This window comes from Pogona vitticeps, chromosome 6 (assembly GCF_051106095.1).
Source record: "Pogona vitticeps strain Pit_001003342236 chromosome 6, PviZW2.1, whole genome shotgun sequence".
Classification (NCBI taxonomy): Eukaryota; Metazoa; Chordata; class Lepidosauria; order Squamata; family Agamidae; genus Pogona; species Pogona vitticeps.
This window is the reverse complement of record NC_135788.1, coordinates 47270559-47287434: the sequence shown is the minus strand read 5'-3', so window position 1 is coordinate 47287434 and position 16876 is coordinate 47270559. Positions and strand designations below refer to the sequence as shown.

The 16876-nt window shown below is 42.8% G+C and overlaps 1 protein-coding gene across 1 annotated transcript in view; it reads right to left on the bottom strand.

Moving 5' to 3' along the window:
- Positions 1-16876, bottom strand: part of CNOT10 (CCR4-NOT transcription complex subunit 10) — a 37804-nt gene continuing 20928 nt past the window's right edge. The window contains exons 13-19 of the mRNA XM_020799481.3: positions 15840-15920; positions 6375-6488; positions 5754-5884; positions 4838-4873; positions 2220-2347; positions 1302-1377; positions 1-577 (exon numbers count right to left, since the gene is read on the bottom strand). Of these exons, the coding sequence (XP_020655140.3) occupies positions 423-577; positions 1302-1377; positions 2220-2347; positions 4838-4873; positions 5754-5884; positions 6375-6488; positions 15840-15920 (721 nt within the window). The 3' untranslated portion in view covers positions 1-422. The remainder of the gene's footprint in view (positions 578-1301; positions 1378-2219; positions 2348-4837; positions 4874-5753; positions 5885-6374; positions 6489-15839; positions 15921-16876) is intronic.

The window sequence follows — 16876 nt, the reverse complement described above, 5'->3', positions numbered from 1 at the left end:
TTTCATGTTTTAAGATGTTTATAAAAAATCTACAATGTACATGTTCACAAGGCTCAAATTCCTGTCCACAGAGCAACCATCTCTTAAATTTTAATATTCCACTACAGTTAGCCTTCAGTGTGGATACTTGGAATAGGTGCCATGGAAGTTTGAACAATTTATATTCTTTTCCTTACAATTCACAGGAAAAACTCTGTTGCTAGCATCAAAATTCATAATTTATACATCTTCATTGACTAGCATGACAAATTTTGCACAAAACATTAAAAAATACTAATTGTTTTGATGGTTTTAATGAAAAATTCATAGCAACACACTTTAATGCATCATGTATGCAGATAACAAAAAGTTTTATTAAAATTAGAAAAAAATCCAAAAAAAATCCAAGTGACTCCTAGGAGAGTCAATTTCATAGGAGATTTTCACTTCCTCTGAACAGTGGTGAATGCTGGCATTTGAACAGGCTGGACCAGGTGAGTAGATTGGAATACAGGTTTCTTTCGCATCTCAGAAAGCATTTTCACTGAAGGTACAAGTTGATTTCTTTTGATTATCTGCAGGGCCAGTTGAGTATTGCCTGAAAAACAATTTCACAGTTAGAAATATTAATGAGAACATCAGCTATGTCCATGGTAGTTTTTTACAGGACCTCCACTTGGAGGCCCACCTAAACTGAGAAGTGTAAATGACACATTAAAATATATGTTAGAAACAGTAACATTTCATCGATTGTAATGACAAACATGTTTCTCTACCACAAGACACAAAGTAGAAGCAGAAAAACAGGCTTTCGCCAGTTTCTAAAATATTATTAATGAAGATAGAATACATGATTCCCTTAGACACACATTCCAAAACCTTGGCAAAACCTCTCCAAACCAAGTCCCCCAAAGGCCCTCTCACTGATCTCTGCTTTCAGAGTTAGAATATACAAAACTGCTTCCAAAGCTACCTCCCACTGAAAATAACAAGTTTTCTTATTATATACTATCATTCTGTATATGGAGATCAAGAATAAATGCTGGAACTAGCATTTCCACAGTCTTTTTCTTCCATAACAGAACACCTTCCAAACCACCTTTTAACAATGGCTGCATGAAGGCACAACACACATTCTACATATTTTTCTTTTTTATCCCGTTCCAACCTCCTTCATATCTATGTTGCCAGCTTTAAAAGATTAGCACAGATGCAAAGACACAGGCATTAGGACCTAGTTAGACACGCTTATTTTATAAAGTTACATCAAAAACTGGTGATACACATTAAATGGGATTCAATTTCCCAACGTAAACAGTTACCATTTTGGAGTTCAAGATATACGGCCAGTAAAATAGCCTCTGGTGGAATCTCTTTTGGATGAATCTGTGAAGCAGCCTTATACCAAAAGGAAAAAAAAAGATAAATGCATACAGGAGCTAATGTAATGAGAAAAGTACTAGTTGGTAAGAAAACACAGAAAAATAAGCTACTGGTTTAACATCACTGGTAATCCGTGAAGGGATCTGAAATAAACTGCAGTAAACAAAGTGCAGCACTCTATTTTTGAACTGCAACTCTTACCAGTCCTAAAGAGCTCACCCAATGGTGAAGAACACTAGAAGCTGGAACAATACCTGGAGGATCATGCTTTTATCTATCCAAAAATGGATACAGAATACTGAGAAGATGTAAATTATGCATAATATAGTCTACTAGAGAAGTGGTTCTTAACCTTGGGTATCCAGGTGTTCTTAGACTGCAATTCCCAGAAGCCTTCACCACCAGCTATGCTGGTTGGGGCTTCTGGGACTACCTGGGTTACCCAAGGTTAAGAACCACTGCACTAGAGCATAATATATATGTATCTAGGAAACATTATGACATGAAGACCATTGTCTCCAAAAACACCAAGACAAAACTGCTAAATTCTGGAGGGAAGCACAGTCATTTGCTGTTATATATTTTAAGTGCAACAGCTCTGTAATGGATACTAGGATTCTGAATGAGAAGAGTTTTATGCCTTTTGAGAAATCAGAATTATTGGCCTTCCCAATCCTTTTGTGGGAGACATTCTTTTTCTGAATAAAGACCTGCACATTTTATGTTGGGTAAAATGCTTTGGTGAAACTTAAGCGAAAGAAGCATAGGGACATTGAGCTAATCACTGTGGCATATCATATTTTGATATTGTCTCAGAGTGAGAGTACAGCAATGTTCTTTTGATTTTTGGCTTTTACCTGGTGCAGACACTTCCGAGCTTTGTCATATTCGCTTCTCAAGCAGTAGGCACTTCCAAGATTGAACAGCATCATTGTTCGCGCAGAAGTCACAGAACTGGGATAACATTGCGGGGTTTGTTTGCCAGCTGGAAAAACATACAGGATTTTTATATAAAGATTACTTGTTATAATCAACAAATAATTACGTAGCCAGCATTAGTCTGATTCCCCACTATGCCTTTCTGACAGAGGTGAACTCAATGATCCATAGGGTTTTTTCCAGCTCTGCAGTTCTAAAATTATGATAATGACTACTATTATTATAGCAATTCTTGGCAGCCAAGTTTACATTTCTTAAGGAAAACACACACTACTAACAAGACCTGCTTCATATGCAAACTGGTATTCATTGTACCTGAAGACACTGTGTCGAAAGAAAACATATTTACACATAGGGAAGATTACATTGGATAGTTTCCTGCTGTGTACTGGAAACATGTAGTTCTTCACATTTCATGCATTTACTGTTGCAAACCTGTGTATTCAGATAAACTGAAGGGATGGAGCCACTCCTTTCAGTAAAGAGCTTGGGTCATTTATATCAGCCAGCTGGAAGTCTGGTCTGAAGACACCTTCTCATCACTTCATACTGCAAGTAAAACTATTCACTTTTTAAAAAAAATTTAATGGTGTTCAAATTAATAAAAGAACTCTCTTTTACTATATTTAACAAGTAAAAAGGAATTTACTAAAAACTAAGAGATGCCTTACAGTTGTTAAACAACACTTTTGTTGTTGTTTAGTCATTAAGTTGTGTCCGACTCTTCGTGATCCCATGGACCAGAGCACACCAGGCACTCCTGTCTTCCACTGCCTCCCGGAATTTGGTCAAATTCATGTTAGTAGCTTCGATGACATTGTCCAACCATCTTGTCCTCTGTCGTCCCCTTCTCCTCTTGCCTTCACACTTTCCCAACATCAGGGTCTTTTCCAGGGAGTCTTCTCATGAGATGGCCAAAGTATTGGAGCCCCAGCTTCAGGACCTGTCCTTCCAGTGAGCACTCAGGGTTGATTTCCTTCAAAATGGATAGGTTTGTTCTCCTTGCAGTCCAGGAAACTCTCAAGATCTCCTCCAACACCGCAATTCAAAAGCATCAATTCTTCGGCGGTCAGCCTTCTTTATGGTCCAGCTCCCATACATCACTACTGGAAAAACCATAGCTTTGACCATGCGGACCTTTGTCGGCAAGGTGATATCTCTGCTTTTTAAGATGCTGTCTAGGTTTGTCGTCGCTTTCCTCCGAAGAAGCAGGCGTCATTTAATTTTGTGGCTGCTGTCACCATCTGCAGTGATCATGGAGCCCAAGAAAGTAAAATCTGTCACTGCCTCCATATCTTCTCCTTCTATTTGCCAGGTGATGGACCAGTGGCCATGATCTTAATTTTTTTATGTTGAGCTTAAGACCATTTTCTGTGCTCTCCTCTTTCACCCTCATTAAGAGTTTTTTAAAAATTCCTCCTCACTTTCTGCTATCAGAGTAGTATCATCTGCATATCTGAAGTTGTTGTTATACAACACGTACACACTCCAAAAATTCTGGAAAATTAATTTCTATGATGACAGAGCTGTTTTCATAAAGTGCTGAATTAATTACATTGATAGCTGCAAAATGAACATACAGTGGTGCCTCAACTTACAAACTTAAATTGATTCCGGAACTCCGGCCGTAACTCGAAATGGTCGTAAGCCGAAGCACCATTTCCCATAGGAATGCACTGAAATGCAATTAATCTGTTCCAGCCGAAGAAAAAAATAACCAAAAAACCCAACACTGCAAGACCCATTGGAAACGCGATTAATCCGTTCCAGCTGAGGCGAGGAAAAAGCAAAGCAAACAAACCGTGCAAGACCCTTCAGAAATGCACAAAAAAAAGCAAAGCAGAAAGCAAATAAACTGTGCAAGACCCTTCGGAAATGCAAAAAAAGCAAAGCAGAAAGTAAGCAAACCGTGCACAACCCATCAGAAATGCAAAAAAAAGCAAAGCAGAAAGCAAGCAAACCATGCAAGTCCCACTGGGAATGCAAAAAATGCAAAGCAGAAAGTAAACAAACCCTGCAAGACCCATTGGAAATGGGAGAGAACCCCAAAAAACAAAGACTGCAAGACCCATCACAGTACAAAAACATAACCCCCCCCAGCCCAAAACCATACTGCAAAACCCACACAGAACAGTTTTTAAAAAGGCGAACACAGCACCTTACCTTACTAGGCAGTCCAAAGCATTCTCCAATCGCACACACTCTAACTGCTGGGGTGAAAGAGCTACAAAGAAGCAGCCTCTTCGCCACCAAGGGTTAGTAATTTGAATTCCCCGCCTTTTTTCCCTGCCTTTTTCTGCTTGTAACTCGAAGCTCCGGCCACAAGTCGAAGCAAAATTTTGCAGCCGGAGCTGGTTGTAACTTGAAATGGTCGTATGTCACGACGTTCGTAAGTAGAGGCACCACTGTATGTTTCACATCCATAGCCCATTGTAAATAGTGAAATACAGATATGGCATTCCATTTCAGTTATTTCCTTCTACAGTTTTATAGAATAAGCAGGGAGATGCTGGTTTGACAAGAGGTGGATACTTACAAGGTTCCATGGCTTCATTTTCTCCTTTGTCAGAACCTGGAACGGGAAAGTAAGAATGCATCCTGAGCAAGCTGAATTTTAACATAAGCATAATTCTAATCATCAGCAATCAACATTAATCTAAAAACAACAATAATGCTAAAGACTCCTAGGCATTTAAAATACACCTAGAACTTTTAACAACTGCTTAAGGCATTGGGCAGAATCCTATTGAGTAGTTATAGTGGTATAAGTACAATGACATAAACTGTAGAAGCCAGCTGTGGCAAGTTAATAAGGTGCTGCTTGTATCCTTTGTTGCACGTAACCCACACAACAAGCACATGATGAGGCATACGAATGGTGACTCATTAACTAGCTGCACTTTGTTGCTGCAGTTTACCTCACTACATTGATGCCAGTGTAAATAACAGGATTCTAATAATTCATAGTCCATATTCTATGTGAGTTTGAGCATATAACATTGAATAGACACCCAACACATTAGCATCATTCAGTGCAAATACGATTGGTTGACTCAACTGTTACCGAAAGCTGCAATTGAAATTGATGTACTGGAATTAATTTTCTCTTCTACCTGTATGCACATGCATTTTATTTTTCCTGCATACCATATTAAAACATTTTAAAGAGGAACAATGTTTAATTCTGTGAAACCAGTAAATATTTGATACCAGTAGAGATGATGCTGCATAGCTGGGGATTCCAGTGTCATAAGAGAAACAACAGATATGTATAAAAGTAAGATAAAGGAAAAGGGGGAGAGGGCAGTTGACATGAAATCCATACATTTAGGAAAATGCAAGCAGGAGTTGTGCCTTTCATAACAATGCACTAAGAAGACAGAGCTGTTACAAGTTACAGCAGGAAGGCAGTTGAAAGCATGACGGTTTTAATCAAGTATGGACTCATTAACCTTGATCCTGCTCGTTTGAAGAAATCCCCAGAGACACATCAGTGACATTCTCAGGGTTCAAATGAGTAATGGCATCAGAGATTCTGTCTAGAGAGATGAGAGCCTCTGCGGCATACAAATGGCCAAGGAACCTAAAAACAGCAAGAGCAGTTAGTTAGAAAGCTCAATCTGGCAGAATGCATCAAGAAGTTGCAAGAAAGCAGAACATGGATGTATTTATAGGAGGAAACACCTCACTGCCATTAACCCTCACATAAAAAATTCTGAAGAAGGTGGTAGATGTTTGCATAAAACAACAACTACTTGGACTACATGAAAGTAGAGGTTAATTCCAAACCCACCCCACCCCCGTGTCCATTCATGCTTATTTGCCTGAAGGAAAGTGAAGTGACAGAAAAGAGTTTATTTCATTAGGTAACATTCTTCACACTCTGGCACAAGTATAAATTATTTCACAGTTTTGCCTGTAACAAAACTATATATTTATTGGGGAGAGGAAAACAGAGGAGGAGGAGATAAAAAAATTCCCACTTCACAATTAGTTTTGATACCAGAGGTCCTGATGTGCCTAATGTTACATCCTATTAAATAATGTTGAGAGCAAGACTGGGTCAAACATACTTAAGGGATCCTGACAGTCTGGGCTGCTGAAGAAGTTTATCAGCATGATTCAAAGCCATAAGATTGTCCCCCAGTGCCAGAGCCACATAAGCACTGCAAGCAAGAATGGAGCACCTGGAAGAGAAAAGGGCACCTTAATAAACTGATACAGAAAATTTAAAAGTATATTGTGCAATACTTGAAAAAGAAAAAAGATACATATTATGCTGTTTATCTATCATTAGATTTAATACAAATATGTATTCACTATAGCTTGAAGAAAAGATGCTGCACATAGTTTTGTGATGCCCAGCCTTATGAAGATCTGTATGGATCAAAATCTAGCATGCTTTTGTTTGTAATTTTTTAGCAGGTACCACCCACTCTTGGCCTTTGGTTCATTTATTCAGAGTGCCCATGAAACAAATATTAACAAAGGAAATGAACAGCATAAATTAAAAAGCTTTGAAAAGGACTAGTGAATTCAAAAAATGAAAAGAAATTGCATCAGCCTACTTTTATTTGGCTAGTACAAATAGCACCTCAGAAGAAAAATGCTTCTTTGACATTTCTATCATGCAGTTTTCTCAATAAAGCCAAGTTGGCCCTAGAATTCTTGCTCTGAAATTTGAGCCATACATTCCACAGCTTCAAGCAGAAGGCCCCCACCAGGATGTCAGTATTAGGTCAGGCTTTTACAGCTTGTAATTCTTCCCCTCTCCCCTCTTAACACAGCACTTTGGGATATTTTCCACTTCACAAGGCAGAGTTCAAGGCAGGCTGTCTTGGCTTCAGGGCATATGCCTTTGCCTGCCTTATTGCAAGAACAGATTCAATTCATTTGTGTGGGAGGAGGAACAGAGAAAAAGGGGGATCTTCTTGGACAGAGCTGGTGTTGGGGGAGTGGCAGGAGTACAACATTCAACTCTCTAGCCAGTAGGTGGGCTATTATTGCTCCAGTCTTCTGGCAACTGTCAAGCCCACTTTTGGTTCAGCAACAAGCCACGTTAATTCATGGCAGGGCCTGGAGTTCCTTTATTCCTGTGTCCCAGTAGGCCTACACTTTAATTATACATAAGCAAGATTCTGAAAAAAAAAACCCACCTCTCTACTGCTTCCCTCCCCATTTCCTCTGCACCATGCCCAGATGTCACACTGTATCCCGACACACAGAAGCTGGCCAAGGAAAGCAGCTGTCCATCTGCGTAGCTTCTTTAAATTACAGCTGCAGTTGCCAAGATGAATAGGCTACTTACCGCATATCAATGAGTTAGGTTGCTACTATCTTGTTTCTATAGTAGAGGTGTGGCATTTAAGAAATTGGCTGCAGAGACCATATATATATTTGATGCCACTTTGGGGAGGCAAAGGGAACTTGCTAAGTTTTACAACAATAGACAATCATGGGATCGATTCACACTACTGATAGGCAAGTTGATATCCTACTATAATTAAAAATCCTCTACAGAAGCAGACAGCACAGAATGCTCCGAACCTTTCTCTCCATAGTCCAAAAACCAAAAGTAGAAACTGGATGTACATAAGCAAACTGCAAAATAGGTGCCAGAAACCAAGGGACAAAGAATGACAAGAATAGAAATATCACAATTTCTTTCTTGAGCTTTTCCTGAGCAGCACTTATCCAAAATATGCTGTTCTGGCACACACTCCCTCCATGATGACTTTGTGTTAGACTCAACAGAGCAAACCAACTGTTCTGTTTGTTTATTAGTAAGTTCAGCAATACTTATTTTGCCTCAGAAACACACACACAGGTACAGTAAGCAGATGATGTTAGGTAACTTAATATTAAATTCAATATTGTATGTTAAAAGCATCAGAACTACCAAGCTCAGCACAAAAGGTTTGGTGGCTTGATCAAAGTGACTGCATCCCAAAACAAACAAACAAACCTGGCCCCTTCCATACCCCTGCTCTTTAGGTATGTTGCCATCTTCCCATAGGCTATCTCAAAAGAGAGTTGGAACAAGCAAACTGCCACATCATATTAACTTGCCAGCTGAAAGACTGGTCAAGAAGATTTATCAGCCCACAAGGAGAGCTGGTCTTGATGATCTATAGGGTCCTTTCCAGCTCTGCAATTCTAAGACTACTCACCCTGAACTAGACACTCAAGCTTAAATCACATGCAAGTCTATTCAGGAAAGACACAAATTACTACTGAGAAGCAACAAAGTTGCATTATAATAAATTAAATGCAAGAAGCACCTAAGCCAAATGAATGATACTTTCCATCTGGCAAACTTGTTTTTTGTAAACCTAAACCAATACAGTGGACCCTCGACTTACGAACGGTCCTAGTTACGAACATTTCGGGTTATGAACCCGATCTCATCGCAAGTACTAAACCCTACTTGCGAACACAGATCGGGTTATGAATCAAAAGGCAGGGAGAAAGGGCGGGAAATTCGAATTTCCTGCCCTTCCTCCCTGCCTTTGGAGCTTTCAAAAGGCTTCCTCTGACATTGGAGGAAGCCTTCTGAAACCTCCGAAGCCAAAAAGGCAGGGCGAAAGCGCGGGAAGTTCGAACTTCTCCCACTTTCTCCCTGCCTTTTTGGCTTCGGAAGCAAACTGGCTGGCCAGGGAGAAATCGTCTCCCTCCTTCCACCTGACGGTGAGTTCTCTTCGCACTGGGCTGAGCTCAGCCCGGCACGAAGGGGACTCACCATCGGGTGAAAGGAGGGAGCCGATTTCTCCCCGGCTGGCCGGCTTGCTTCTTGTTTGGAAAAGCAAGCCGGCTGACCAGGGAGAAATCAGCTCCCTCCTTTCACCCGACGCTGAGCCCTCTTCACACTGGGCTGAGCTCAGCCCAGCGCGAAGGGGACTCACCATCAGGTGGAAGGAGGGAGCTGGTTTCTCCCCGGCTGGCCGGCTTGCTTCTTGTTTGGAAAAGCAAGCCGGCTGACCAGGGAGAAATCAGCTCCCTCCTTTCACCCGACGCTGAGCCCTCTTCGCACTGGGCTGAGCTCAGCCCAGCGCGAAGGGGACTCACCATCAGGTGGAAGGAGGGAGCTGGTTTCTCCCCGGCTGGCCGGCTTGCTTCTTGTTTGGAAAAGCAAGCCGGCTGACCAGGGAGAAATCAGCTCCCTCCTTTCACCCCACGCTGAGCCCTCTTCGCACTGGGCTGAGCTCAGCCCAGCGCGAAGGGGACTCACCATCGGGTGGAAGGAGGGAGCTGGTTTCTCCCTGGCCGGCAGGCTTGCTTCTGAAGCCAAAAAGGCAGGGAGAAAGCAGGAGAAGTTCGAACTTCCTGCACTTTCTCCCTGCCTTTTTGGCTTCAGAGAGCTCCGAAGCCGCCCATCGCGGCGGCGGGGACCCCCAGGGAGATCTCCCAGGGCTTGCACACCACCATGGGAGACCTCCCTGGGGGTCCTCGCCCCCGTGATCGGTGTCTTCAGAGGTTTCAAAGGGCTTTCCCCGACATCGGAGGAAGCCCTTTGAAAGCTCCAAAGGCAGCGGAGCGCCAGGAGGCTAGAGCAGGCCGGGCGCCTGGCCGCTCGCCCCCGGCCGCGCGGAGCCAGCAGAGGGCCAGGAGGCTTCGGACTGGTAAGTCCCTTTTTTTAAAAAAAACTTTTCTGTGTGGGTGTTGGGGTTCAGGCAATGAGCAGGCTGATGGGCTTTGTGATGATCACCAAATAATGGATAGCAAAGAGTCCCTTAGCAATAGATTGAAGAAGTCAGCCACACACACAGATGGATGTCTGCCAGCAGTACTCCTGGTGGGCAACTCAGCAAGGAAGCAGAATGAGAAGTCTTCTCCGTCTGTGACATTCTGCCGTTCTTCTCTACCACCAGGAGACTGTCCTTTTATTAACATTACAAGGTCACAGGTAGTGACAGCATTACAGATAGTAGACAGGGTCCAGATAGGACAATGGTTACATTAGGGTTGGTCTGAGGAAAGGCAATTAATCCAGCCCTCTGATTGGCCTAAGGAAAGGCCTCTACAGCAAGCTCTCTATGATAATGAGAAGGAGGGAGAATGGTGGCAGCGCCTCCCCTCAGAAGCAACCACAGGATGCTAGGAGAGTTTTCCCTCACTAGAACACCCATGTGGCTTAGCAACCTTGGGAATGGTACCCCCACATGTGGGTTTTGGAGGGTGGGTTTGGACTGGGGGGTTATGTCTCTGTGTGTGTGTGTGTGTGTGTGTGTGTGTGTGTGTGTGTGTGTGTGTGTGTGTGTGTGTGTGTGTGTGTGTGTGTGTGTGTGTGTGTGTGTGTGTGTGTGTGTGTGTGTGTGTGTGTGTGTGTGTGTTTTGCAGTTCCAACGTGGTGCTCTTTTTATTTTTATTTTTTTATTTTATTTTTTTGAAATGCTGGAACGGATTAATTCCGTTCCCATGCATTTCAATGGGAAATGGTAGGTCGACTTCCGAACTTTCCGAGGTATGAACGTCCTCCCAGAATGGATTAAGTTCGTAAGTCGAGGGCCCATTGTACTGCACATTACTAAGTTTAGTAGTGAATATGACCGAACTAAAAAGTACTGGGTTTGAATAAGACATTCAAACCAGTCTGTAATTATCCACAAGCACATATATTTCTTTCTGCTACAAAAAAACAAAACTGATGAAACTTTTATATATATATAAAAAAGACTCTTGTAGCATCTTGAAGGTTATATGCATGCATATATGCTTTTGTAGAAGGCATACCACTTTATCAGATGGAGTGGATCTTATTCACATTTTATTAAGAATATGTCATGCTATGCAATGGGGTTTTTTAGAATGTGCTGGCAAGCCCATTTTTTTCTTTAAATCCCATATATAGTCGGAAAATGAATGGTTGAACTGCATTCCATGTCTGAATGCAGCCCTATGCTCCACTAGACAAGTCACTCCAGAACTTTGGAAGGAGTCTCAACACGGTACATAAAACAGAGTGGATAAAATTCACTTGTATGTTAATCTATCTTCCCAAATATTCAGTCTAGCAGTGGTCTCCAATCTTTTCTGAGTTGCGGACCGGTTGGGGAGGTGGGGTCCGTGCACAGAGGGGCACCTCCCACGCTTGTGGGTGGGGCCTGCTCGTGCACAAAGGAAGGGATGGGGTGCACTTGCGCGCATGCGCAAAGGGGTGGCGTGCACTCATGCATATGTGCAAAGAGGTGGGGCTTGCTTGCAGAGGTGTGGGGTGCGCTTGCATGTGGGAGGAGCATCCGTGCGTGCAGGTGGCAAGCCATGCGTGTGGGGGGAGTGCATGCAGGGGGTGGGAGATCTGTCTCCACAGCCTGGTCCTGCCATGGCCACAGACCAGCACCAGGCTGTAGACTGGGGGTTGGGGACCCCTGGTCTAGAAGATGTCATCAGAAAAATTTTCAGAGATCTAACTAGGTCTATATCTCCAAAAATGCATATTTATTACCAAGAACATACTGAACAGAGATAAGAAATAACAGACCCGATCAGTGCTATTTTCTAACTCTGAATAAAATTATTCCTTGCACTCCTTTCCACCTCCAGATATGAAAAGAAGGAAATTTTGGTAAGCTTTATTAGAATCTCCAGGGTTACTTTCAATAGTTTTCTTGAGATGCTGATTCTTTACAGGGCAGTAAATAAACTTAGTTGTAAGAGGGGTAGCTGTGTGAGTCTGTGCAGATATTATAAATAAAAGCAAACTAGAAATAAAAAGTTTAAAAAATACAAAAACATGGTGGCACCTTAAAGACTTTTATATTTTTAAAATGTGAACTTTCCTGGATAAGTCCACTGTATCTGATTACGTATTTTTCGCACCATAAGACGCACCTCTCCATAAGACGCACCAAATTTTTAGGAGAAGAAAACAGGAAAAATAATCTGTTTTCTTCTCCTAAAAATTGGTGAGCCTTATGGAGAGGTCCATCTTATGGAACACATCCTAGGATCCTTTGGAGGCTCACCCTGCCCCCCTGGGGGTCAGAGGGGGCAAAATTGCCACCTTCTGGGACTCTTCTGAAGCTTCCCAAGCCTCAAAAGAGTCCCAGAAGGTGGCGATTTCGCCCCCTCTGGCCCGGCGGGGGGGAGGGTGAGCCTCCAAAGGGTCCTAGGGTGTGTTGCAGGACTCTTTAGAGACTCACCCTGGCCCCCAGGGGTCAGAGGTGGCAAAAACGTGATTTTCTGGGACTCTTCCGAAGCTTCCCAAGCCTCAAGAGTACCAGAAGGTGGTGATTTCGCCCCTCTGACCCCTGGGGAGGGGAAGGTGAGTCTCTAAAGGGTCCTGGAACACACCCTAGGACCTTTTAGAGATTTACCCTGCCCCCCCGGGGGTCAGAGGGGGTGAAATAGCCACCTTCTGGGACTCTTGAGGCTTGGGAAGCTTCAGAAGAGTCCCAGAAGCTGGTGATTTCCCCCCTCTGGCCCAGCGGGGGGGGGGCAGGGGGACCTCCAAAGGATCCTAGGGTGTGTTCCCGGACCCTTTAGAGACTCACCCTGCCCCCCCCGGGGTCAGAGGGGGTGAAATCGCCACCTTCTGGGACTCTTCTGAGGCATCCCAAGCCTCAAAAGACTCCCAGAAACTGGCGATTTCGCCGGAGCTGGACCTGTGCAGGGGTGGGGGGAGCATGGCAAGGGTCCTAGAAGGCTCCCTCGGACCCTTGCAATGCTCCCCCCACCCCCCACGGGGCAGGGGTGCGTGAAATCGCCAGCTTCTAGGACCTTTTCTGAGGCTTTAAAGGCTCAGAAAAGGTCCTAGAAGCTGGTGATTTCGACCATGCTGGACACGTGGGGGGGGGGTGGGGGGAGCCTTGCAAGGGTACTAGAAGGCTTCCTCGGACCCTTGCAAGGCTCCCTCCACCCCTCCACGGGGCCAGCGGGGGCGAAATCGCCAGCTTCTGGGAGTCTTTTGAAGCTAGGGAAGCCTCAAAAGACTCCCAGAAACTGGCGATTTTGCCAGTGCTGGATTTGTGCAGGGGTGGGAGGAGCGTCGCAAGGGTCCGAGTGAGCCTTCCAGGACCTTTGCGACGCTCCCCCCACCTGGAAGCTGGCGATTTCACCCGTGGGGGTGGGGGGAGCGTCACAAGGATCCTGGAAGGCTCACCCGGACCCTTGCGACGCTCCCTCCCACAGGGCCAGCGGGGACGAAATTGCTGCCTTCGCTCCATTAGACGCAGGGACTTTCCCACCCACATTCTGGGGGGGGGAGTGCGTCTTATGGAGCAAAAAATACGGTAAGTGAACTTGTCCACAAAAGCTCACATTAAAAAAAACAGAAAGATTAATTTTTAAAGGTGCCACCATTAAGGTGTTTTGGTCTCTTTTTAAAAACTTTTTATTTCTATTTTGCTTCTATCAGAAATAAACATTATTTTAAAATATCTGAAAAAAATGTCAGTAGCCTTCATGATTTAACATGCACCTAAAGGCAACTGTACCAGTGACTGTCTTCTTTTCCTGAGGTGTCTGTCACACACCTAGCTGCATGATCAGTTGCACAAGCAGCTGTGAAACCAGTGAAGAACGGGGTGTACAACAGACATCTTGGAAAATAGAGACAACTGCTAGCACAATTGCCCTTCCACACAGTAAAAGAGAAAATTACTCCACATGTTTATCTAATTTTTTTAAAGAGTTGCTTTGTGAAATAGTAAAAATTTGCTGCTGAAGAAAGAAAACTCCACAAAACAGTATTGTTTCACTTAAATAAAATTATTTTCATGCTTGTATAGTGACTGGAAATTATTTTTATAGAGTCAGTTAAGAAAATCCTCTAAATATTCATAATTAACCTGTTGAAATGGAGATTGTTCACCTTTCAGCGCCTTCACAAATACTTGTTCCAATGAGCTTTGTTACCAAAGCAATCAGTTACTATGTAACTGCAAAATTAACATGAATGTTTTACAAAATAAATCATATATTATGGGTTTTCTAAAAAATATCTGTATCTGGGTCATGAAAATTATGCCTTAAAGTTACAGAAAGCAAGAGTATCCTTTCAGACGGGAGTCACATGATTAATCTTGAGTTCTTCCTGAGCAGCAATTTAAATCATAATTTTAATCAGTCTGATTCAAATTCTAAGCTGCATACAAGTAATTCCACTATACTAGGATTGGCAATTTCTTGTTCAGCAGGAAACCTATATATTTCATAGCTGCTATATTTTTAGATGTAGGATATCTTAAAAGCAAAGACCTTTATTAGCAATAAGTAGATACCCACAACACATATATGATACTGCTTGCAATAGGTTAAAAGGTAATTTGGAGTTCTGATGCTAATTTGCAACATTTTTCATGGCTCATATATCCACCTGAAAAAAACTCTACATTTTTAAACATTTGATATAAACAGGACTTTCGCTACCATCATGTTTGCTCATTCTCTGACAAGTGATGCCACTCAACACATAAAAGGAAGAACTTTTAGGAGCTAAATCTCAGACAAATCAAACCCAAGGGCCTGAATCCCATTAACAGTCCCAACTGGCAGACCCACTGATTCCAAAGTCTACAGAATTGCTGTCTCTCCACTCAGCCATTGATTCAATGGGTCTACTCCAACTGAGGCTAGCAACTGGATTTAGGTCAAGGTAATTTGCAACAGGCTACCTGCCAACACTCCTGTGAAAGAGTGTGTCACAGGGGCTGATGGAGCTCTGTGAAAGGACAGAGGAAAATCTATGTGCCTCAGAACGGAGGTGTTCTGATTTCAAAGGTTTGGGAAGCACAGACACAATAACCACTATACATGGGCAAACTTTAACTGCTGATACCTATATAATCTATGAGGCTAACATTTGGTTTACAGCTACTAACAAAAGATACAAATCTTTTCTTCAAAAGCCCTGCTCTTTTCTTGGCATTGCACACAGCAAAGCAACAGCAGTAGCAAACAATTTAATTTGAAGTTTAATACAAAGGATATACAAACAAGTACCAAATACTTTCTTTCTGTGAAGCTACAACACATTTTTATTTTAGGTCACTTTGTGAAGCATATTGAAGGAACTAGACAGTAAAGACAGCCTCTAAGACAGCCATTCTCAACCAGGGCCACCTGGGAGAAAGGCCTTTTCTCAAAGGCATTGAGGCTTAGCTAAGTGAAGCTCTGTCCAAACTTCCTTCTCAGAAAGAAAGCTTCCAGCTAGTACGGGGGAAGGAACAGGAGGCTCAGGGGAGCTTGGCGTAGCTAAACCTCAAAGCCTTCTAATTTAGGTCTTTCTTCCAGGTGTAACACATTGAGGTGGTTGCAAGGTGTCTGGCAAGGTAGACAGAATTCCCAGAATGGTGAATTATGTATCTGTAGTACAGAAAATTCTATCCTTACTAAATAGCTGTGTGGAACATCCATATTAGCGCTTTTTGCGCAGATATAAAAAATAATGATATACTTGTATCATATGCCTTTAAAATAGGCTGCATTCTCATAGGAATAAAAATGTAAGCTAACTTTCTTGTGAAGAAAGACCCATGTATTGTGATAACTTATATACATTTGCTATGCCAGATATTAAATTCTGAAACAGCAAAACCTACCTTAAATTTTCTAATTCCTGTTTTCTTAATGGAGAAGATGGCGGAGCAGGGACAAATTTATCTCCCTCGAGACTTTTACCGCTGAAATTAAGACAAGAGGAGTAATAGTTTTAAATAGAGGAAGGGAAAAGTGCAACAATAAGATTAAGAAAATTCATAACAAACAGCAACATCAATTCAGTTGTTCAGGGGCGGAAACACAACAAACATAAGCCAAGCAAGCTGAAAAGGGGATGTAAAAGGATCAGTGTTTAGGACTGCAAACAGAAAACAGTATTTCATTCTAAGATTTGAGATTAAACTTTGGGGAGATTTGACTAATACTAAGGCATATCACCCCTTCACGGATTGCTGCCTTGTTGTGGCGAAGGGGCTTGAGTAATTCAGAGAAGCTATGGGCTGTGACGTGCAGGGACACCCAAGATAGACAGGTCATAGTGGAGAGTTCTGACTAAACGAGATCCACCTGCAGCAGGAACTGGCAATGCCACTCCAGTATCTTTGCCAGGAAAACTCCATGGACAGAAACAAAAGGCTGAAAGCTATGACGCTGGAAGATGAGCCCCTCAGGTCGGAAGGTGTCCAACATGCTACTGAGGAAGAGCGGAGGACAAGTAGCTCCAGAGCTAATGAAGTGGTTGGGCCAAAGCCGAAAGGATGCTCAGCTGTGGACACACCTGAAGTGAAAGGAAAGTCCGATGGTGCAAAGAAAAATACTGCATAGGAACCTGGAATGTAAGATCTATGAACCTTGCTAAGCTGGATGTGGTCAAACAGAAGATGGCAAGAATAAACATTGACATCCTGGGCATCAGTGAACTAAAATGGGTGTGAATGGGCGAATTCAATCCAGACGATTATCATATCTACTATTGTGGGCAAGAATCCCGTAGAAGAAATGGAGTAGCCCACATAATCAACAAAAGAGTGGGAAAAGATGTACTGGGATAAAATCTCAAAAATGTTAGAATGATTTCAATACAAATCCAAGGCAGACCTTTCAACATCACAGTAATCTGAGTTTATGCACCAACCAC